This window comes from Cyclopterus lumpus, chromosome 15 (assembly GCF_009769545.1).
Source record: "Cyclopterus lumpus isolate fCycLum1 chromosome 15, fCycLum1.pri, whole genome shotgun sequence".
Lineage (NCBI taxonomy): Eukaryota > Metazoa > Chordata > Actinopteri > Perciformes > Cyclopteridae > Cyclopterus > Cyclopterus lumpus.
This window is the reverse complement of record NC_046980.1, coordinates 24,110,398-24,131,271: the sequence shown is the minus strand read 5'-3', so window position 1 is coordinate 24,131,271 and position 20,874 is coordinate 24,110,398. Positions and strand designations below refer to the sequence as shown.

General features: G+C 49.6%; 2 protein-coding genes across 8 annotated transcripts in view; both read right to left on the bottom strand.

The window, feature by feature from the left end:
• LOC117744064 (E3 ubiquitin-protein ligase RNF166) overlaps positions 1 to 11,442 on the bottom strand; it is an 11,687-nt gene extending 245 nt beyond the window's left edge. The window contains exons 1-6 of one of the 3 annotated variants that reach the window (XM_034552155.1): positions 10,984 to 11,435; positions 7,744 to 7,900; positions 7,489 to 7,601; positions 2,991 to 3,105; positions 2,230 to 2,337; positions 1 to 949 (exon numbers count right to left, since the gene is read on the bottom strand). The exon at positions 1 to 949 is cut by the window's left edge and continues 245 nt beyond it. In XM_034552155.1, coding sequence (XP_034408046.1) covers positions 848 to 949; positions 2,230 to 2,337; positions 2,991 to 3,105; positions 7,489 to 7,601; positions 7,744 to 7,900; positions 10,984 to 11,147 — 759 coding nt within the window. In that variant the 5' untranslated portion in view covers positions 11,148 to 11,435 and the 3' untranslated portion in view covers positions 1 to 847. Of the gene's footprint in view, positions 950 to 2,092; positions 2,338 to 2,990; positions 3,106 to 7,488; positions 7,602 to 7,743; positions 7,901 to 8,143; positions 8,248 to 10,983 lie in introns of those variants that run through there. The other 2 variants (XM_034552156.1, XR_004611162.1) reach the window with 2 other exon arrangements.
• An 843-nt stretch (positions 11,443 to 12,285) lies between these two features.
• On the bottom strand, positions 12,286 to 20,597 carry ctu2 (cytosolic thiouridylase subunit 2 homolog (S. pombe)). 5 transcript variants are annotated; one of them, XM_034552151.1, is made up of 16 exons: positions 20,298 to 20,597; positions 19,324 to 19,398; positions 18,016 to 18,094; positions 17,844 to 17,903; positions 17,351 to 17,411; positions 17,000 to 17,109; positions 15,839 to 16,080; positions 15,545 to 15,680; positions 15,282 to 15,413; positions 14,705 to 14,796; positions 14,507 to 14,604; positions 13,815 to 13,919; positions 13,396 to 13,595; positions 12,910 to 12,976; positions 12,754 to 12,812; positions 12,286 to 12,551 (listed from the first exon to the last, which is right to left on the bottom strand). In XM_034552151.1, exons 1-15 carry the CDS (start codon positions 20,351 to 20,353, stop codon positions 12,775 to 12,777), a joined length of 1,551 nt encoding a protein of 516 aa, XP_034408042.1. In that variant the 5' UTR covers positions 20,354 to 20,597; the 3' UTR covers positions 12,286 to 12,551; positions 12,754 to 12,774. The 5 variants fall into 5 exon arrangements, with proteins under 5 accessions (XP_034408042.1, XP_034408043.1, XP_034408039.1 ...); XM_034552152.1 differs by having other exon boundaries at positions 13,396 to 13,504; positions 13,827 to 13,919; positions 20,298 to 20,592; XM_034552148.1 differs by having other exon boundaries at positions 13,396 to 13,504; positions 20,298 to 20,587.
• Between the last annotated feature and the right edge of the window lie 277 nt (positions 20,598 to 20,874).

Here is a 20,874-nt window from a genome sequence, read left to right as displayed (position 1 = left end):
TATCTTCAAACGTACCATGTAGTAACACACCTTCTGTTGTAGTTATTGATAGTTTCTTCCAGGGCCTGTGGCCGTGTGGAGCAGCAGACCGGGTCGTGCAGTGGAAGGAGAAGGCCCAATAATGGGAGGAGCCAAGTTACATTAAATGTCTCCAGGCCGCTCGGACCCATCCAGACCGTCTATTACGCTTCCTTGTCAATGTTTACATATTCTTTGATCATCTTGTCGTTATGAATACAGTGGCCTGCTCAGCGCCCACGCCAGACGGCCTCCAAGGGAAACAACCGAAATATTTATATGTGACTTATAAAACTTAGAAGCTAACGCTAAACAGCAAACACATTGTATTAAGTTTAGCTCGCTCGGCTCTCAAACTGATGTTAACGTTGAAAACCTTCATGTAAGAATTGTAATGCTATTTCAACTTTAGCATGGCTAGCTAACGTTATTTTCTATTCCTATTATCAAAAGGTTAATACAAGCCAACTGCTGCTTATTTCACAAGTTACAGCTCAGAATATTAGGGTTGTATTGTGTATCTTGGTGTTGTTGGTGGAGGACGTGAGGCTTCTTCATTCTAACCAACGGGTCCTAACATGTGACCACGAGCCATGGACAGGACACCGGGCAACAGGGTGAGCTCTCCTGGTGTGTGTATGCTGCGCTAATACAATTATTATGGTTTGTTTTGCTAAATACGACACGCCGACTACGGAGCAGTTGCATCCATTTGTAGAGATGAATACAGTGGATTTTGATTCATTATATGTTATACTTTCATTTCATTTTCTCTGTTTACCTTTGCAAAATACCTCCTTATTAGCTCTTGCGCGCTAGTTACTGCTAGTTACTGGGGGTTGGTGCTCTCGGTGACAGGGTGGTTGTGGTTTCCAGCCAGTGACAGTGCCAGAGCCGCCTGCAGTGCTGCTTCTTCATCGATGCTGTAGTCCTTAACAAACACAAAGAACACAACAGCTCATACAGAACTTCAGTATTTGAGGAGGCTGATGTAAGATGGAGGTCTCTCTAACAGATCTCTGGAACGATGGAGTGATTCAATCCTCTGTTTGGAAATTAAAAAAGGTACGCAGTCATATTTACTCAGAAAAGTGGAAATTCATCTCAGATCAAAAACAGTTACATAGTTTATAGTGACACCGATGTCCTATAAGCACCGATGAGTGCAAATGAATACTACTGAATTCTGTTTAAAGAAGTACAAAGAGTTCATCACTCATAAGTGACATATGACTCCAGATATCAGGTTCAGGTATGTGTGAGTATGAAATGTATGATATTGAGATATTTTGTCATGGCCCGGTTCGTGACACACGTCTTTTTGGTTCGTCTCAGGATTTTAGACATTTTGAATTATCCAACTTTATTGACGTGGTTGGTTTCAGTGTAACGCTGATTCTTCTAGAGGCCATCTGTCTGTCTGTCTAACAGACATAAAAACTGAATATTTAAGACACCCAATGCATTATTTACATTTAAAATAGCTTTTTCCCCAAAAAAAGCAGAATAAACTGATTGAAACTTCTATTTAGTGGACGTTCCCAGAGGGTCACATGACATGAGGACCCCGCTGACCTGGAGGTTGAATCACTTTCATCATGCAGCTCTAAATATTGAGTGAAGAGGTTTAAACTGAGATGAGATCAGCTGATGCTCCACCAGCCAAACACTAAACGTCTGAAGAGGAGCTGAAGTTCACTCCAGCTTCTTCTCGGCTGCTTTATTGTGAAACTCTGAAACAGGAAGCTGGTTTCTGTTCCACCAGCTGTTGCTCAGAGGGTCTTTGTCTCTCTGTTGTCCGTCTGGTTGAGCCGCTGAACAGCGTTTTGTTCTCAATCTACTAAACAATCAACGTCTAGAAGTACAGAGACTTTCTGCAAGATGAAAGCCTCATTCAGACATTAAGAGTCGTCCTCTGGGCCGAGCGCTGTGGAGGGTCAGTCTGGACTTGTCAATGATAGTGTATTTACAGTATTTATATACAGTGAATATTCTTCTGTGCTCAATAGGAACTGGTTCATAACAGCCGTACACAGGCAGCATCAGGTCAAAGGTCGGCTAGTTAGTTGCTCACTGTTTGAGGCTCCCCGTCGTTTGGGTTGTGCTGCAAGCTGCGGGTCAGGTCATAAAGTGCTCTGGCTGCCTGCTTCATAATCATGAAGGAAATCCAAACACGGCCGGTACCGGCTGACGCATCAGCACTGGACTTACAACGAAGGTGTCGTAGGAGAACTTGTGTCTGTGGAGGAGATGCTGGAGGAAGTTGGAGCTCTTGTAGCTGAGGTCTCCCCACGGCATGGAGGAACACACCGGACATACCTGGAGACAGACACACAGTGCAGGTGGAGTCACGCGAGTCACACACTGAACACAACATTATGACTAATGTTGACACATGAACCAGCACCACGGCCGTGTGAACCACGGGAGCCTCATGAGGGGCGGAGCCACACCAACGAGCATACAACATCTGTGAAGTAGGCCACACCTACACAGCCGCCCCTTGTTTCCTCTTCTCAACGCTGTGATTTAACCACATGTGGTCATCAGAACGAGTGAGAACATTCTAGAACAATCCACGAAGATGCTATGAATATTAATAAATTGGGTGGATTAAAGAAAGTCAAAGAAAGTCTTCTTCACACTTCTAATAATAATAAGAGTACTTTGGATATTGCTCTGCTCTAAATGTAGCTGTTAGGGTCGAATTGGAAAATTCTATGATATTCCACATTTTTTAAGTTGATTCACATTTGATTATGAAATTCCACAATTCCATCCGTGTTTTCTGCGTTGTGGGAATCATTGGGCCCTAAACAAAAGGTCCTATAACTGGTGGTGATGTACTACATATAAACCATCATAACATCACATTACAGTATTTAAACGGTTCTTCTTAAAAGGTTTGTGTCATGACACACGGAACCACTTCCTGTGTGACTTAGTCCAGACTAAGTGAGGCCACTTCTTACCACTTTACCAGGGTCATTACGGTGGTTGTCCATGCAGTGCTTCACCAGCTCCTGCTGGTCCAGGTTTCTGGCTCCACAGAACGGACACACGAACGTGGACCGGTTTGGAATATTGCTGCATACAGTTTACATGGAGACACACACAGACACAGGAGACCCGGGTTAACTGTGCTAATGACCCCACTGAGCACACTGTGTGTACATGTACAGTATAGCAAATAGATTTATATATATGGCTTTATGATTTGCAGGTGAGTCAGAGAGTATATGGGATGGATTGCATACAGTCTGTTCTTACGATAGACAGCACAGGTTCTAGAGTTACAGTGGGACTGAGGTTGGGAGGTGGGTGTGTTGACAGTGTGTGTACCTGGGTATGGGTTGGGAGGTGGGTGTGTTGACAGTGTGTGTACCTGGGTATGGGTTGGGAGGTGGGCGTGTTGACAGTGTGTGTACCTGGGTGTAGGTTGGGAGGTGGGTGTGTTGACAGTGTGTGTACCTGGGTATGGGTTGGGAGGTGGGCGTGTTGACAGTGTGTGTACCTGGGTATGGGTTGGGAGGTGGGCGTGTTGACAGTGTGTGTACCTGGGTGTAGGTTGGGAGGTGGGTGTGTTGACAGTGTGTGTACCTGGGTATGGGTTGGGAGGTGGGCGTGTTGACAGTGTGTGTACCTGGGTATGGGTTGGGAGGTGGGTGTGTTGACAGTGTGTGTACCTGGGTATGGGTTGGGAGGTGGGTGTGTTGACAGTGTGTGTACCTGGGTGTAGGTTGGGAGGTGGGCGTGTTGACAGTGTGTGTACCTGGGTATGGGTTGGGAGGTGGGCGTGTTGACAGTGTGTGTACCTGGGTGTAGGTTGGGAGGTGGGTGTGTTGACAGTGTGTGTACCTGGGTGTGGGTTGGGAGGTGGGTGTGTTGACAGTGTGTGTACCTGGGTGTAGGTTGGGAGGTGGGTGTGTTGACAGTGTGTGTACCTGGGTATGGGTTGGGAGGTGGGTGTGTTGACAGTGTGTGTACCTGGGTGTAGGTTGGGAGGTGGGTGTGTTGACAGTGTGTGTACCTGGGTATGGGTTGGGAGGTGGGTGTGTTGACAGTGTGTGTACCTGGGTGTAGGTTGGGAGGTGGGTGTGTTGACAGTGTGTGTACCTGGGTATGGGTTGGGAGGTGGGTGTGTTGACAGTGTGTGTACCTGGGTATGGGTTGGGAGGTGGGTGTGTTGACAGTGTGTGTACCTGGGTATGGGTTGGGAGGTGGGTGTGTTGACAGTGTGTGTACCTGGGTATGGGTTGGGAGGTGGGCGTGTTGACAGTGGGTGTACCTGGGTATGGGTTGGGAGGTGGGTGTGTTGACAGTGTGTGTACCTGGGTGTAGGTTGGGAGGTGGGCGTGTTGACAGTGTGTGTACCTGGGTATGGGTTGGGAGGTGGGTGTGTTGACAGTGTGTGTACCTGGGTGTAGGTTGGGAGGTGGGTGTGTTGACAGTGTGTGTACCTGGGTATGGGTTGGGAGGTGGGCGTGTTGACAGTGTGTGTACCTGGGTATGGGTTGGGAGGTGGGCGTGTTGACAGTGTGTGTACCTGGGTGTAGGTTGGGAGGTGGGCGTGTTGACAGTGTGTGTACCTGGGTGTAGGTTGGGAGGTGGGCGTGTTGACAGTGTGTGTACCTGGGTATGGGTTGGGAGGTGGGCGTGTTGACAGTGTGTGTACCTGGGTGTAGGTTGGGAGGTGGGTGTGTTGACAGTGTGTGTACCTGGGTATGGGTTGGGAGGTGGGCGTGTTGACAGTGTGTGTACCTGGGTGTAGGTTGGGAGGTGGGTGTGTTGACAGTGTGTGTACCTGGGTGTAGGTTGGGAGGTGGGTGTGTTGACAGTGTGTGTACCTGGGTGTAGGTTGGGATGTGGGCGTGTTGACAGTGTGTGTACCTGGGTGTAGGTTGGGATGTGGGCGTGTTGACAGTGTGTGTACCTGGGTGTAGGTTGGGAGGTGGGCGTGTTGACAGTGTGTGTACCTGGGTGTAGGTTGGGATGTGGGCGTGTTGACAGTGTGTGTACCTGGGTGTAGGTTGGGATGTGGGCGTGTTGACAGTGTGTGTACCTGGGTGTAGGTTGGGAGGTGGGTGTGTTGACAGTGTGTGTACCTGGGTGTAGGTTGGGAGGTGGGTGTGTTGACAGTGTGTGTACCTGGGTATGGGTTGGGAGGTGGGCGTGTTGACAGTGTGTGTACCTGGGTATGGGTTGGGAGGTGGGCGTGTTGACAGTGTGTGTACCTGGGTGTAGGTTGGGAGGTGGGTGTGTTGACAGTGTGTGTACCTGGGTATGGGTTGGGAGGTGGGCGTGTTGACAGTGTGTGTACCTGGGTATGGGTTGGGAGGTGGGTGTGTTGACAGTGTGTGTACCTGGGTATGGGTTGGGAGGTGGGTGTGTTGACAGTGTGTGTACCTGGGTATGGGTTGGGAGGTGGGCGTGTTGACAGTGTGTGTACCTGGGTATGGGTTGGGAGGTGGGCGTGTTGACAGTGTGTGTACCTGGGTATGGGTTGGGAGGTGGGCGTGTTGACAGTGTGTGTACCTGGGTATGGGTTGGGAGGTGGGCGTGTTGACAGTGGGTGTACCTGGGTATGGGTTGGGAGGTGGGCGTGTTGACAGTGGGTGTACCTGGGTATGGGTTGGGAGGTGGGCGTGTTGACAGTGTGTGTACCTGGGTATGGGTTGGGAGGTGGGCGTGTTGACAGTGTGTGTACCTGGGTATGGGTTGGGAGGTGGGCGTGTTGACAGTGGGTGTACCTGGGTATGGGTTGGGAGGTGGGCGTGTTGACAGTGGGTGTACCTGGGTATGGGTTGGGAGGTGGGCGTGTTGACAGTGGGTGTACCTGGGTATGGGTTGGGAGGTGGGCGTGTTGACAGTGGGTGTACCTGGGTATGGGTTGGGAGGTGGGCGTGTTGACAGTGTGTGTACCTGGGTATGGGTTGGGAGGTGGGCGTGTTGACAGTGTGTGTACCTGGGTATGGGTTGGGAGGTGGGCGTGTTGACAGTGTGTGTACCTGGGTGTAGGTTGGGAGGTGGGTGTGTTGACAGTGTGTGTACCTGGGTATGGGTTGGGAGGTGGGCGTGTTGACAGTGTGTGTACCTGGGTGTAGGTTGGGAGGTGGGCGTGTTGACAGTGTGTGTACCTGGGTGTAGGTTGGGATGTGGGCGTGTTGACAGTGTGTGTACCTGGGTGTAGGTTGGGATGTGGGCGTGTTGACAGTGTGTGTACCTGGGTGTAGGTTGGGAGGTGGGTGTGTTGACAGTGTGTGTACCTGGGTGTAGGTTGGGATGTGGGCGTGTTGACAGTGTGTGTACCTGGGTGTAGGTTGGGAGGTGGGTGTGTTGACAGTGTGTGTACCTGGGTGTAGGTTGGGAGGTGGGTGTGTTGACAGTGTGTGTACCTGGGTATGGGTTGGGAGGTGGGCGTGTTGACAGTGGGTGTACCTGGGTATGGGTTGGGAGGTGGGCGTGTTGACAGTGGGTGTACCTGGGTGTAGGTTGGGAGGTGGGTGTGTTGACAGTGTGTGTACCTGGGTATGGGTTGGGAGGTGGGCGTGTTGACAGTGTGTGTACCTGGGTATGGGTTGGGAGGTGGGTGTGTTGACAGTGTGTGTACCTGGGTATGGGTTGGGAGGTGGGTGTGTTGACAGTGTGTGTACCTGGGTATGGGTTGGGAGGTGGGCGTGTTGACAGTGTGTGTACCTGGGTATGGGTTGGGAGGTGGGCGTGTTGACAGTGTGTGTACCTGGGTATGGGTTGGGAGGTGGGCGTGTTGACAGTGTGTGTACCTGGGTATGGGTTGGGAGGTGGGCGTGTTGACAGTGGGTGTACCTGGGTATGGGTTGGGAGGTGGGCGTGTTGACAGTGGGTGTACCTGGGTATGGGTTGGGAGGTGGGCGTGTTGACAGTGTGTGTACCTGGGTATGGGTTGGGAGGTGGGCGTGTTGACAGTGTGTGTACCTGGGTATGGGTTGGGAGGTGGGCGTGTTGACAGTGGGTGTACCTGGGTATGGGTTGGGAGGTGGGCGTGTTGACAGTGGGTGTACCTGGGTATGGGTTGGGAGGTGGGCGTGTTGACAGTGTGTGTACCTGGGTATGGGTTGGGAGGTGGGCGTGTTGACAGTGGGTGTACCTGGGTATGGGTTGGGAGGTGGGCGTGTTGACAGTGTGTGTACCTGGGTATGGGTTGGGAGGTGGGCGTGTTGACAGTGTGTGTACCTGGGTATGGGTTGGGAGGTGGGCGTGTTGACAGTGTGTGTACCTGGGTGTAGGTTGGGAGGTGGGTGTGTTGACAGTGTGTGTACCTGGGTATGGGTTGGGAGGTGGGCGTGTTGACAGTGTGTGTACCTGGGTATGGGTTGGGAGGTGGGCGTGTTGACAGTGTGTGTACCTGGGTATGGGTTGGGAGGTGGGCGTGTTGACAGTGTGTGTACCTGGGTATGGGTTGGGAGGTGGGCGTGTTGACAGTGGGTGTACCTGGGTATGGGTTGGGAGGTGGGCACTACCGGGACGAACATAGGGCAGTTAGCTATCTGCTCCTGTACTTTCGAACAGGAAGCAATGTGGGACCTCATCTTCACCAGAGCCACCTGAGGACAAACACACACACATATATATATATATATATATATATATATATATATATATATATATATAGCTTAAATAGAAACTGGATGTCATTATGTACCAGACATACACCCACGATGGAGAGCTGCCCCCATGAGTTCCTACCTTCTTGTTACAGCCCCTGCAGGGTGCTTTGTGTGAGGCCAGCTGCTTCTCCACGCTGGAGGAGCGCTCCACTTTCAGGGGGTCAAAGGGCACGCGACAGAGAGGGCAGAGGGGCGAAGTCACCTGTAGACATGGCTGCAGGCAATCCCCACAGAACCTGGAGCAGCAGACAACAGAGAGCGCGGGGAGAAAAGGTTCAAGTTGTTGCTCGAGAGAACCACGGGAGAGGAAACCCTCCTGGCTCTGGGCCACCTCGGCCCCCCAGTCCACCGATAACAAGCTCAACAAGAATAGTAACAACTACGTTCTCATATTCTAACCTCCTAAAAAATAGGCCCGCCTGAATAAATGAGTATCAGTTCAAGTGTTCGCTATATTTAGAATATGTTCACCACGTTACCTTAAAATCAGCCTTCTTTAACACAGGTGAGTCTGTTTCAGCCTTCTTTAACACAGGTGAGTCTGTTTCAGCCTTTTTTAACACAGGTGAGTCTGTTTCAGCCTTCAATAACACAGGTGAGTCTGTTTCAGCCTTCAATAACACAGGTGAGTCTGTTTCAGCCTTCTTTAACACAGGTGAGTCTGTTTCAGCCTTCTTTAACACAGGTGAGTCTGTTTCAGCCTTCAATAACACAGGTGAGTCTGTTTCAGCCTTCTTTAACACAGGTGAGTCTGTTTCAGCCTTCAATAACACAGGTGAGTCTGTTTCAGCCTTCAATAACACAGGTGAGTCTGTTTCAGCCTTCTTTAACACAGGTGAGTCTGTTTCAGCCTTCAATAACACAGGTGAGTCTGTTTCAGCCTTCTTTAGCACAGGTGAGTCTGTTTCAGCCTTCTTTAACACAGGTGAGTCTGTTTCAGCCTTCTTTACCACACAGGTGAGTCTGTTTCAGCCTTCAATAACACAGGTGAGTCTGTTTCAGCCTTTTTTAACACAGGTGAGTCTGTTTCAGCCTTCAATAACACAGGTGAGTCTGTTTCAGCCTTCAATAACACAGGTGAGTCTGTTTCAGCCTTCTTTAACACAGGTGAGTCTGTTTCAGCCTTCTTTAACACAGGTGAGTCTGTTTCAGCCTTCAATAACACAGGTGAGTCTGTTTCAGCCTTCTTTAACACAGGTGAGTCTGTTTCAGCCTTCTTTACCACACAGGTGAGTCTGTTTCAGCCTTCAATAACACAGGTGAGTCTGTTTCAGCCTTCTTTAACACAGGTGAGTCTGTTTCAGCCTTCAATAACACAGGTGAGTCTGTTTCAGCCTTCTTTAACACAGGTGAGTCTGTTTCAGCCTTCTTTACCACACAGGTGAGTCTGTTTCAGCCTTCAATAACACAGGTGAGTCTGTTTCAGCCTTCTTTAGCACAGGTGAGTCTGTTTCAGCCTTCTTTAACACAGGTGAGTCTGTTTCAGCCTTCAATAACACAGGTGAGTCTGTTTCAGCCTTCAATAACACAGGTGAGTCTGTTTCAGCCTTCTTTAACACAGGTGAGTCTGTTTTAGCCTTCAATAACACAGGTGAGTCTGTTTCAGCCTTCAATAACACAGGTGAGTCTGTTTCAGCCTTCTTTACCACACAGGTGAGTCTGTTTCAGCCTTCAATAACACAGGTGAGTCTGTTTCAGCCTTCAATAACACAGGTGAGTCTGTTTCAGCCTTCAATAACACAGGTGAGTCTGTTTCCCTGCTCAGCTGTGGGTGTTGCTATGGACCATGCCCAGCAGAGGAGTAAAAATAGCTGCATTCTTCCTTTATCTATTAATAGAAGTGAGGCTGCCTGAGGTCCTCTTTGTTGTTCTTTTCAGCTCCAGACAAAGAAAGATAACAACAAACAGGAATAAACTGATAAAGTCAAGTCACCGTTTACTTGACTGCATAAGATCAGCGTTGACCAACAGCAGCCAATCATTAATGTACAAAACATCATATGTGTGTATATGTGTGCACATTAGAAAACAAGAACACACACTATCAGTGAGGAGTCTGTCAGTGTGAGTCAGTCAGTGTGTGAGTCAGAGTGTGTGTGTGTCAGTGTGTGAGTCAGAGTGCGAGTCAGTGTGTGTGTGTGTGTGAGTGTCAGAGTCAGTGTGTGAGTCAGAGTCAGTGTGTGTCAGTCAGTGTGTGAGTCAGAGTCAGTGTGTGTGTCTGTGTGAGTCAGAGTCAGTGTGTGTGTCTGTGTGAGTCAGTGTGTGTGTCTGTGTCAGTCAGAGTCAGTGTGTGTGTGTGTGAGTCAGTCAGTGTGTGAGTCAGAGTCAGTGTGTGAGTCAGAGTCAGTGTGTGTGTCTGTGTGAGTCAGTGTGTGTGTCTGTGTGAGTCAGAGTCAGTGTGTGTGTCTGTGTGAGTCAGTGTGTGTGTCTGTGTCAGTCAGAGTCAGTGTGTGTGTGTGAGTCAGTCAGTGTGTGAGTCAGAGTCAGTGTGTGAGTCAGAGTCAGTGTGTGTGTCTGTGTGAGTCAGTGTGTGTGTCTGTGTCAGTCAGAGTCAGTGTGTGTGAGTCAGAGTCAGTATGTGTGAGTGAGTCAGTGTGTGAGTGAGTCAGTGTGTGTGAGTCAGAGTCAGTGTGTGTGAGTCAGTGTGTGTGAGTCAGAGTCAGTGTGTGTGAGTCAGTCAGTGTGTGAGTCAGAGTCAGTGTGTGTGTCTGTGTGAGTCAGTGTGTGTGTCTGTGTCAGTCAGAGTCAGTGTGTGTGTGTGTGAGTCAGTGTGTGAGTCAGAGTGTGTGTGTCAGTGTGTGAGTCAGAGTGTGTGTCAGTGTTTGAGTCAGTGTGTGAGTCAGAGTCAGTGTGTGAGTGAGTCAGTGTGTGAGTGAGTCAGTGTGTGAGTCAGTGTGTGTGAGTCAGTCAGTGTGTGAGTGAGTCAGTGTGTGAGTCAGTGTGTGTGAGTCAGTCAGTGTGTGAGTCAGTGTGTGTGAGTCAGTGTGTGTGAGTCAGTCAGTGTGTGAGTCAGAGTCAGTGTGTGTGTGTCAGAGTCAGTGTGTGTGTCAGTGTGTGAGTGTGTGTCAGAGTCAGTGTGTGTGTGTGTGTGTGTGTCAGAGTCAGTGTGTGTGTGTGTGTGTGTGTGTGCGTGTCAGAGTCAGTGTGTGTGTCAGTGTGTGTGTGGTTGTGTGGTTATGACAGTCAGAGGCTGCTGTCAGATGTAAACATGATCAATCGTTACAAACAGAAACACGCGCGTCTCCTTCCGCATAACTACCGCTCGCGCACACGCGCACACACCACAAACACGCATCCAAACAAGAAGCGTGTACTTTACGTGTGAGCGCAGCTGGCGATGCTGACGGGCTTGTGGTAGACCTCCAGGCAGATGGGACAAGAGAACCGGCTCTCGACGCCCTCTGCCGGGGCGGCCAGCGAGCCGGAGCCGGGCTGCTGGCCGCCCCGGCCGGCCGAGACAAAGCTCCGGAACATCGCCATCATGGAGCCGGAGAGGAAGATGCCCTAACTCTCCAAACGGACGCGCGCATCAGCCGCGCAGCACCTTGAATGGACGCCGTGCACACATGGCAGCATATGACACCGAATGCCCAACGAAGCGGAGCATCCCGCCTGCCTCGCGCCGGAGAGGTGAAGCCGCGACGCACCTGAGCAGCGCTTTGTGGGGGGACGCGCGCGCACAGCACGAGCGGCTCCATCAAAGAGGCTGCGCGCGCTCGGCTTTGTGGAGGCTGCAGTCCGACTTTCCTTCGCTCGCGTCTCTCCAAGTGTCTAAGAACTGCAATCCCAGAGGCCAGTTCAGAGGTGTACGGGAAGCGGGCCGGGCCAAACGCCCCGAACGGGAGCGCGCAGCCCCGGATTATCACGAATAATACATAGAAACTGTAAAATATTACAACCACGCAAACGGGTGATACCCATGAATGAATGCATGTGCTGCTCGTGTTGGAGCGAGACAACGTTCATTCTAGACCAAACAAATACAGTTGTATGTACACGAACACGTATGTGTTCCTAAATATGGAATACATAAAGTACTATGACAGTAGCATTAAGTACTACACTCCCATAAAGGTGGGGTCTTGCAGCCAGGGCCCAGACACAGTTCACTCTCTGCATTTTAATATATTTATGCACCAATTTATGTTGGAAATGTCTTTAGGTAAAGAAAAACACATTTCTGGGGTGACTGACAGATCAGAAAACTACATTGTTCAAGCATTCATTTGTTTCATCTTAACCAAATAAAACATTAATCATACAATATTGATCAGTATTATTGTTATCATTACGGTTACACATGGGGCCTGAATAGAGAGCAGCAGACCCTCAGAACAGCCAGCTGTAGAGGCCACTCCACTACCCAGCATGCTCCTGGCTGTCTGATGTCCGGTCGCAGGATGAAAAGAGACTCCAGAAGAATTCCGCAGCAGGTCAGCGACCCCCCATCTGTAGAGACCAGGGTCCTGCACGACGAAGCAGGATGAGGGGTTAGCGAGGTGCCTTCGGGGTCGACCCTGGGCTTTCAGTCCTATGACGGAGGTTTACTGCTGACCGGGTATGTCGCTATGGTAACATGAGCTATGACAAACACATTAATGAACAAACGTGGACGACGGCATGGAGAAGCAGTAAAAATAGACATTTTATTATGTTCCGTTTGTAAACCAATAGTATGTGTGCTGGGTTTGAGTGTATATATTTGAAATGGGACAAAACCAAACAGCTCTCAAGACATATAGATCAATATATTTGTAACATTGATATTTCACAGCTCCTCCCCCATTGAGCAGAGTGCAGTCAGAGTGGACGCTTCACGTCATCCTCTGATCGCCTTCGTCACCTTGATCCAGCAGGAACTCCCCAATCTGCTCTCTCATCTGAGACCTGCAGGACACAACAGAGGTAGGACTGTTTCTGTCTTATTATCCATGTTTACATTTGTGATGGGTCATAAAGTGGTTGTTCCAGTACAACAGTGCGTTTGTTTGAGACCAGGACTTGATTCTAGGCGTCCATGACCAGGTCTGAGATCAGCAGTGAAGCCACATGACCAGCTTCGTGATGTCGAGCAGAGGATCCTCCTCACCTCCTCAGCCTCCTCTGGGCCTCAGACAGGATGTAGACTGGGAGACGGTCCACCGACGACTAGGAGAGACACAACCGGGCCGCCATCAGTACAACAAGCTGTGGATTAAGTGAACCCAAGCACCTGAACATCATGACCTCCGTGTGTTCCACTCACCATGTCTCTGATGGTCAGCTGGCAGCTGTAACACAGCAGCCTCCTCAGGTCGCTGCTCTCTGGCTCCCTGGAACACAACACGGCCCAGTTGGAGTTCAAGTGGGCCAGACCAGTACATTCATTTGCATAGTAAACCATAAATAATGACAGTGCATTCTGAAATCGTTAAACAATGTAATTATGACGAACAGCCCGGGATGTCTCGTCTTGCTGAGGAGTCCGATGGTGGAACTGAAGATTATTTACCGGTGCCGTGAACACGGCGAATAAAGACTTGAGAACTCTCAACACACACCAGGGTTGTCCAGAAGGTTTAGAATCCTTTTGCATGTTTAAGGGACAATTACTTTGAATTTAAGAACGAGACATTGATGTTTGTGAACTTGTGTTCCAGTCCCGTTGCATTGAAGAGTAAATGTGCTCTTGACTCTTCAGTGTCTGAGTGACCCGTGATTAGATTGGATCAAGACATCATTGAACACTTACCTGGCAGATGAGCAGCAGCCACCACCACCGGCTGCTTTCCCACAATCCTCTCCTCCACCAGAGGAGCAGCACTGTCCAGTAGCAGCAGCCGATTCTGGCTCCAATGGAGCTGCAATGGAAACACAGGACACCGACCTTACTGACCAAGAACCAAGGGAACCGTTGACGGTACTCTAGGTGAGCCGAGCTGGAGGAGGTCTCTGCAGGGGGCCACAAAACCAACGTTTTAGCTGCTCCACGAGACATTTGTGGACCGACATTTTAAAGCCTCGGGTTCGGGAATTTTGCCGTCGCCATCTTGGCTTTTCTTCTACCAATGAACAGAAGGCGTGACGTAGAGAGGCGCTACAGGTCGCTGGCCTGTCAATCATAGTAGCCCCTGGAAGAAATCTTGAGGGTGAAATGTATTCATGACTGACCTTCTGCTGTACCTGGTTCTGGGACCGCAGCACTGGGAGCTCCTGGAGGTTTCTTCTGCGAGAGCTGCTCTGAGATCAGCGTGGCCTTGAAGGCTGAAGCGTTTTCTTCAAAAAGGCAGAAATAAACGTCATTACGCTCTTCTTCCATGTAAAGAACGCGTGCACAGATCAAGAGGGTTGAGCCCTGATGTCACAGACGTCCAATCAACTCATGATAGGATTAAGACGGCTTTCCCATCTGCTGTTTCTTATTTATTGGTTTTACTGGTGTCCAGGTTGTCAGATGCACACAGTGAGAGGGGGGGGGGGGGTCTGGGGGCATCTTTTAAAATGCATTCTGGCCATAATTAAGATCTCTTCATGTGTTGAAAAGTACAAATTAAAATGTTTTACTTCAAAAAGTATGCCATTTCTCTCCTTACTGAACTAGCTAGCTTCCTCCGGTGATGAGCATCAGGAGAGCAGATGGTGACCGGCATGTTTGGGTTCTGAATCAGCTGAAAGCAAACAGATTTACTACCTGCATAACGCTACGGTGTCTACCTGTGAATAAATAGATCTCCAAAACCAAAGAGACAATGGACATGGGTTTGATGTTCATCCTGTTCTAGCCCCCTGCGCCGCTCGGGGGCTCCAGATCCAGGTGAGTCACTAAACTTAGAATACAAATGACAAAGTGAACTCCCTCTCACCGGCAGCCGTGTCCAGGGCGCACATGCAGAGCAGACACCGGTCACCGTGGTCAGCCGAGGAGGAGCTCGTACACGCCGTCTGCAGCTTCTCGCTGGTCCTACAACACCGCAGAGAGTTAATGGTCTACACGACGCCCAGCAGCCATTACCGTGATGTACCTCCCATTGAGGACACGATGCTTGTGGGTCGGTGCTGACCTGTAGATGGCGCTGACCGTGGAGGGGAAGTCTGCCTGCAGTTTGGTGACAAAGCTCTCGGTCAGACGCTGGATGCTGGACTTGTCTCTCGTCTGTGGGAAGGACACAAACACGCTGAATGCACCCGTTGGACAACAAACAATATTTCCATAACTTCTTTTAAACAACTTTTCAGAGGCGAGTTTCAAAATATCAAGCTGGAAGAAAGTGTGATGATTTGGGGCGGCCATCGATCCCTGAACCCACAACAGAGGGCGACATTTCTAGCCAAGATGGTCTTCCATGTGCCTCAGACCACAAAGGGAAACCAGAAGGCTTCAGATAACAAGACCTTGTCCCGTTGACTACGTAATTCTGTATTTTATAGCTACACCAAAATCATCCCACTGCAGGTCAACAGCTTCACTTTCTCCATTCTTTCTTTTCACAATAGAAGCCGGACACGTATCCACTGAACCGGAGAGCTGAATTAAGTTTACGCTGAGCTTTTCTCCAAGAGGCCACTCAACCAAATAGCTGACCGTACGGCTCCAACTGGACGTCACCCCGTTACTGTCCCATCTACGGCTGATCTCACCTTTGTGTCCAGGCCTGGTATGAAAACAGAGGGCACGCTGAACATGCGGTTGTAGTAAGCGATCTCTTTAGCCGAGTAGTCCCTCATCGGCCTCACCAGTACGATGTCCCCATACCTGGAGTCTGAGAAACCCTGTTGACACAAACACACAATAACTACAACGTAACAGTATTTCTGTGGGTCACATTTCACATGTAATATCATGCGAGACGGCCAACAGCAAAAGAGGAAACACAACCCTCTGGATTTGAGGGCATACACACCGTGTCCTGAGCCAGCTGCGCTCCTCTGCCCAGCGATATACTGGTGAGCAGTTTGACAGCCAGTCTGGTGCAGCTGTCTCCCAGCATCACCTTGCTGTAGCCTTCGGTGCGAGCCGTGTGCACCAGCAGATGCTGCCTGTGAGGAGAGTGCACCCAAATTACAGATTCTCAACGTGGGTTTATGTTTGAATCGTCTCGTGGCCGCATGGCTTCATGTGAGGGGAGAACTTGGGAAATGAAGCTCAGTGAGAACACAATGAATGACAGTCAGCGTCGAATGAGCCTCCGTCTGACCTTAATGTGTTGAGCAGGTCTTCTCTGGCCGTCAGCGTCTTAGCGGAGCCGACCAGCTGCTGCAGGAGGAGCGTGCGGCACTCCGGCACATCAGCTAAAGGGGTTTCTTCCCGTTCCAGCGGCGCCTGGCGGCCTCCGCCGTCCCTCTGAATGAAGCGACCCACGGCTTTTTTGTAGACGCCGGCTGCTCGCTCCGAAGGCGCCGGGGCCGCCGCCACAACTGAACTGGGCAGGTCCAGAACCTGAGAGGAGGTCGGAGGACACGTTCACTAACGTTTAGTCAATGCAGTTACAGGTGAAACCGATAAGTCCTCCAAGTAAAACCGTAGTGAAATGAAAGCATGTCAGAGAGGGGCTTTAGACCGACTGATTCACGCACACTCGTAGTAGATTGGTTGCTTAGTTACTGAACACACGACAGTGTTATATCTTTAATAATAAACGGCCGTGCCTGATAGTCAAAATATTCCTCTGTACACTTAAAAAACGGTATAATTTCAAACTTCGTTACGAGGCAGCAGCTCTTTGTGTCTCACACTCACATCAAACTTACTTAAAAAAATTAAAGCACACAAATCAACGCTTTAAGAGACTATGGGTCAACACACATCTCTCACTGGTTTCCTCGTCTCTGACGCACTGGAGAGAATTTATACTATTGTTTGTTTGCAGTTCCTTTTTGAACTTCACAATAGTTGTGCAGAACAAAATAAGCATTGATAAGAAAAGCCCTTCAGAAGCCCTCGTAGAGCCGATAGCGTCCCTGGACACGCCGCTCGCTAATCGCTACAACAGCTGCTTCCTCCGCCTGTCGGCAGTAGAATTATAAAATGCTGCACAACAGACAACAAGGTCAGCGAGGCCTGTGAACCGTTATCCATGTTGACTCCTCTGGGAGTCATCAGTAATCAAGGCTGGTGTTAGCTTTCTTCTGGCGGCGTGACGAATCAGGGAAGGACACGTCAAGGCGACTGAGACCCAACCAAGTAGGTCCAACTTTCTTTTTCTAACACAGCGTAGGTGGCGTGTCCAAACCTCTCCGTTTTCGGGTGTCTAAACCTCCGAGGTAGTTTGGACGCAAGGCGTAAACACTAATAAAAGATGTGCGTGTTAAAATGGAAACGCGGTAGTGTGGATGCAGCCTGAGGAGACCACGCTGACCTGTTCCAGAGGCACCACGAGGAAGGGGAACCCCGTCGCTTTGAACACCGCCTGCAGCTCAGCCGCCATCCTCCGTCTGTCCTCCAAAGACTGACCTACAGCACCGCCCTCTGCACACACACACACACACACACACACACACACACACACACACACACACACACACACACACACACACACACACACACACACACACACACACACACACACACACACACACACACACACACACACACACACACACACACACACACACACACACACACACACACACACACACACACACCTCAAGTCCTCCTGACATACACGAGAATGATTTACATTGAATGAAGGAGTCGCTATTAGATTTACCGTCAATGAAGACGATGCCAGGTAAGAATCTCAACTTCTTGTGAGCATTCTGCCTCAGCCCCTAGGGAGCAGGAGAGGTGTTTTAGTTGCTTTAGGAACATTGAAACTGAGAGGAGGAAACAAGGTTTCCATACAGAATCTCTCTATAGAGGGGAACGGGGCCATGGTGTGGCTAGTTATCAGTTCATTACTGAAGACCATCCATTGATCCACAGTGCTTCCACTTCCTGTTCCCTCGTCTCCACGGCAACGTGTGATTTAATGGCTAGATGTCTGAAATCAGGTCTGTTTTTAACACCAGCTGAAGACTTTGTAGCTTCTTACTTTATGAGATCATTATCTGCAACAATACAAAATCCAATGGAGGAATTCTTGAATAGCAGTCACGTGTGAGGATGCACTAAATTGAGATGCTTTGAGAACGTGCACAGCTCGAGATGAGGCCGGCACTCGTCTACAACAAGCTTCGCTGGTGGAGGCAAACGACGTTTACCTCTTGGACTTGAGCGAGCATTGAGCAGGAAGAAGGACCTCCAGATACAGCCAGCAGCACCTACAACCAGACAAGTCTCATGTATGCATGTATGTATTATGTATGTATGCACGCATGTAAATGTCAGTAAAGAACCAGCGTTGTTATTCAGAGCATAAAGCACACAGCGTACCTTCTCTCCAGGGAAAAGGACTCGGTTCTTTCCCAGCATGGCTCTGAACTTATGGATGAAGTATTCCTTGAAGCAGCCCCTAACACAGAGACGTATGACATCAGATACGGGACAGGTTAAACCACTAAGGCACATTTGGATAGTACGTTCCAAAAAGGGAAAGGTGGTTCAGGGCTGAACACTAAATGTTAAAAGATGACCTCACATCTTAAGACACGATGCAGCGCTTAGTAATGAAATTAACCTCCCCGTAGCTAGTTACTCCTGATGGACAGGTGGAACCGTAGCTCCTCCCATCAGTGTGTGAATGTTAGTTACTCCTGATGGACAGGTGGAACCGTAGCTCCTCCCATCAGTGTGTGAATGTTAGTTACTCCTGATGGACAGGTGGAACCGTAGCTCCTCCCATCAGTGTGTGAATGTTAGTTAGTCCTGATGGACAGGTGGAACCTTAGCTCCTCCCATCAGTTTGTGAATGTTAGCTACTCCTGATGGACAGGTGGAACCGTAGCTCCTCCCATCAGTGTGTGAATGTTAGTTAGTCCTGATGGACAGGTGGAACCGTAGCTCCTCCCATCAGTGTGTGAATGTTAGTTAGTCCTGATGGACAGGTGGAACCGTAGCTCCTCCCATCAGTGTGTGAATGTTGGTTAGTTAGTTACTGCTGATGGACAGGTGGAACCTTAGCTCCTCCCATCAGTGTGTGAATGTTGGTTAGTTAGTTACTGCTGATGGACAGGTGGAACCTTAGCTCCTCCCATCAGTGTGTGAATGTTGGTTACTGCTGATGGACAGGTGGAACCTTAGCCCCTCCCATCAGTGTGTGAATGTTGGTTACTGCTGATGGACAGGTGGAACCTTAGCTCCTCCCATCAGTGTGTGAATGTTGGTTACTGCTGATGGACAGGTGGAACCTTAGCTCCTCCCATCAGTGTGTGAATGTTAGTTACTCCTGATGGACAGGTGGAACCTTAGCTCCTCCCATCAGTATGTGAATGTTAGTTACTGCTGATGGACAGGTGGAACCATAGCCCCTCCCATCAGTGTATGAATGGGTGAATGAAGACATGTAGTGTTAAAGCCGGTCCATTAACCATTCAGAACCTGGATTCTGCTGACACAGCTGAACAGAGTCTTTATAAAGATGCTTTATAAAATGATAGCAATAATGTACCGAAGCATTATGAATATGTATAAGCGCTTTTAACTAGAACTATAGCTGATGATAACATATCATAAGTATGATATAATGCATTATGGACATGGGAACTATGTATATGACAGATGGCCGTGAACAGCGTCTCTTACCTGCAGAACGCATCTCCCGCTCTGATGACCACGGCTGCAGTCGCCTCTTTGCATTTCACACATTTCTTGGAAACACTAATAAATGGAAGAAAACACACGTTGAACATAAAATCAGATGCTTAGATTTTATACTTTAGGACACCTTCATGTGCAGTAATCCACAACCAGAGGAGTCGCCCCCTGGTGGTCAGGAGAGAGAATGCAGCTTTAACACATGAAGCATAGACTTCTATACAACCAGAGGAGTCGCCCCCTGGTGGTCAGGAGAGAGAATGCAGCTTTAACACATGAATCATAGACTTCTATACAACCAGAGGAGTCGCCCCCTGGTGGTCAGGAGAGAGAATGCAGCTTTAACACATGAAGCATAGACTTCTATACAACCAGAGGAGTCACCTGCCATAGTTGATTACCTAAATGAATGAGGGTCTTGGTTCTTGTGCGGGGTCTGAAAGGAACCACTCAATCTATGGAGAACGCTTTAGAGTATGAACCCCTGAATCCGTGGCACCAGAAGGTATATCAGGTAACCTTGCTTTTTACAAAATAACGGTCCTTAAAACATATCCTTTCTTAATGCAGTAAACTATTACAGCCCTAAATGTGAAGATGACGACATGAGATGACAACTGGGACTTTTCATTAGCGGCACCATTCACATCTCAATCAAGGGTACACACACACACACACACACACACACACACACACACACACACACACACACACACACACACACACACACACACACACACACACACACACACACACACACACACACACACACACACACACACACACACACACACACACACACACACACACACACACACACACACACACACACACACACACACACACACACACACACACACACACACACACACACACACACACACACACACACACACACACACACACACACACACACACACACACACACACACACACACACACACACACACACACACACCTACCCGGGCACCTCCGCGCGCTGCAGCAGCTCGTGGTCGTCTTCGCCCACCTGGCACATCGGACCGCCGGCTGAACGAGCTCCAACAGGGGACCCGGATGTTCTCCGGCAGCAGGTCCTCAGCGGTCAGAGGTGCGTGTCGCTGTAATGTCGGGAGACACACTGATCACTTTATTTATGTGACAGTGCGCCGCTGTCGCGTGTAAACGTGGCGCTTTCTGATGACGTAGAGACCCTTCTCGGTGTTTCGGGCGCGTTGCCGCCCCCTGCTGGCGTGGATAAATAAATAGAGATCCTGTCAGTCATTATCACAAACTCTCAAAACAAGGAGTTCATCTTGTACGTGGATTTTAAAATGTTTTACACACAATGTTTCTCAACATAAAGCTGAAGATGATTGTGGAGCTCGTAGTCAGGGTCTGAAGGGATCTGGGTCTGCCCTGAAGAGATCTGGGTCTGGCCTGAAGAGATCAGGGTCTGGCCTGAAGGGATCAGGGATCTGGGTCTGCCCTGAAGAGATCAGGGTCTGGCCTGAAGAGATCAGGGTCTGCCCTGAAGGGATCTGGGTCTGGCCTGAAGAG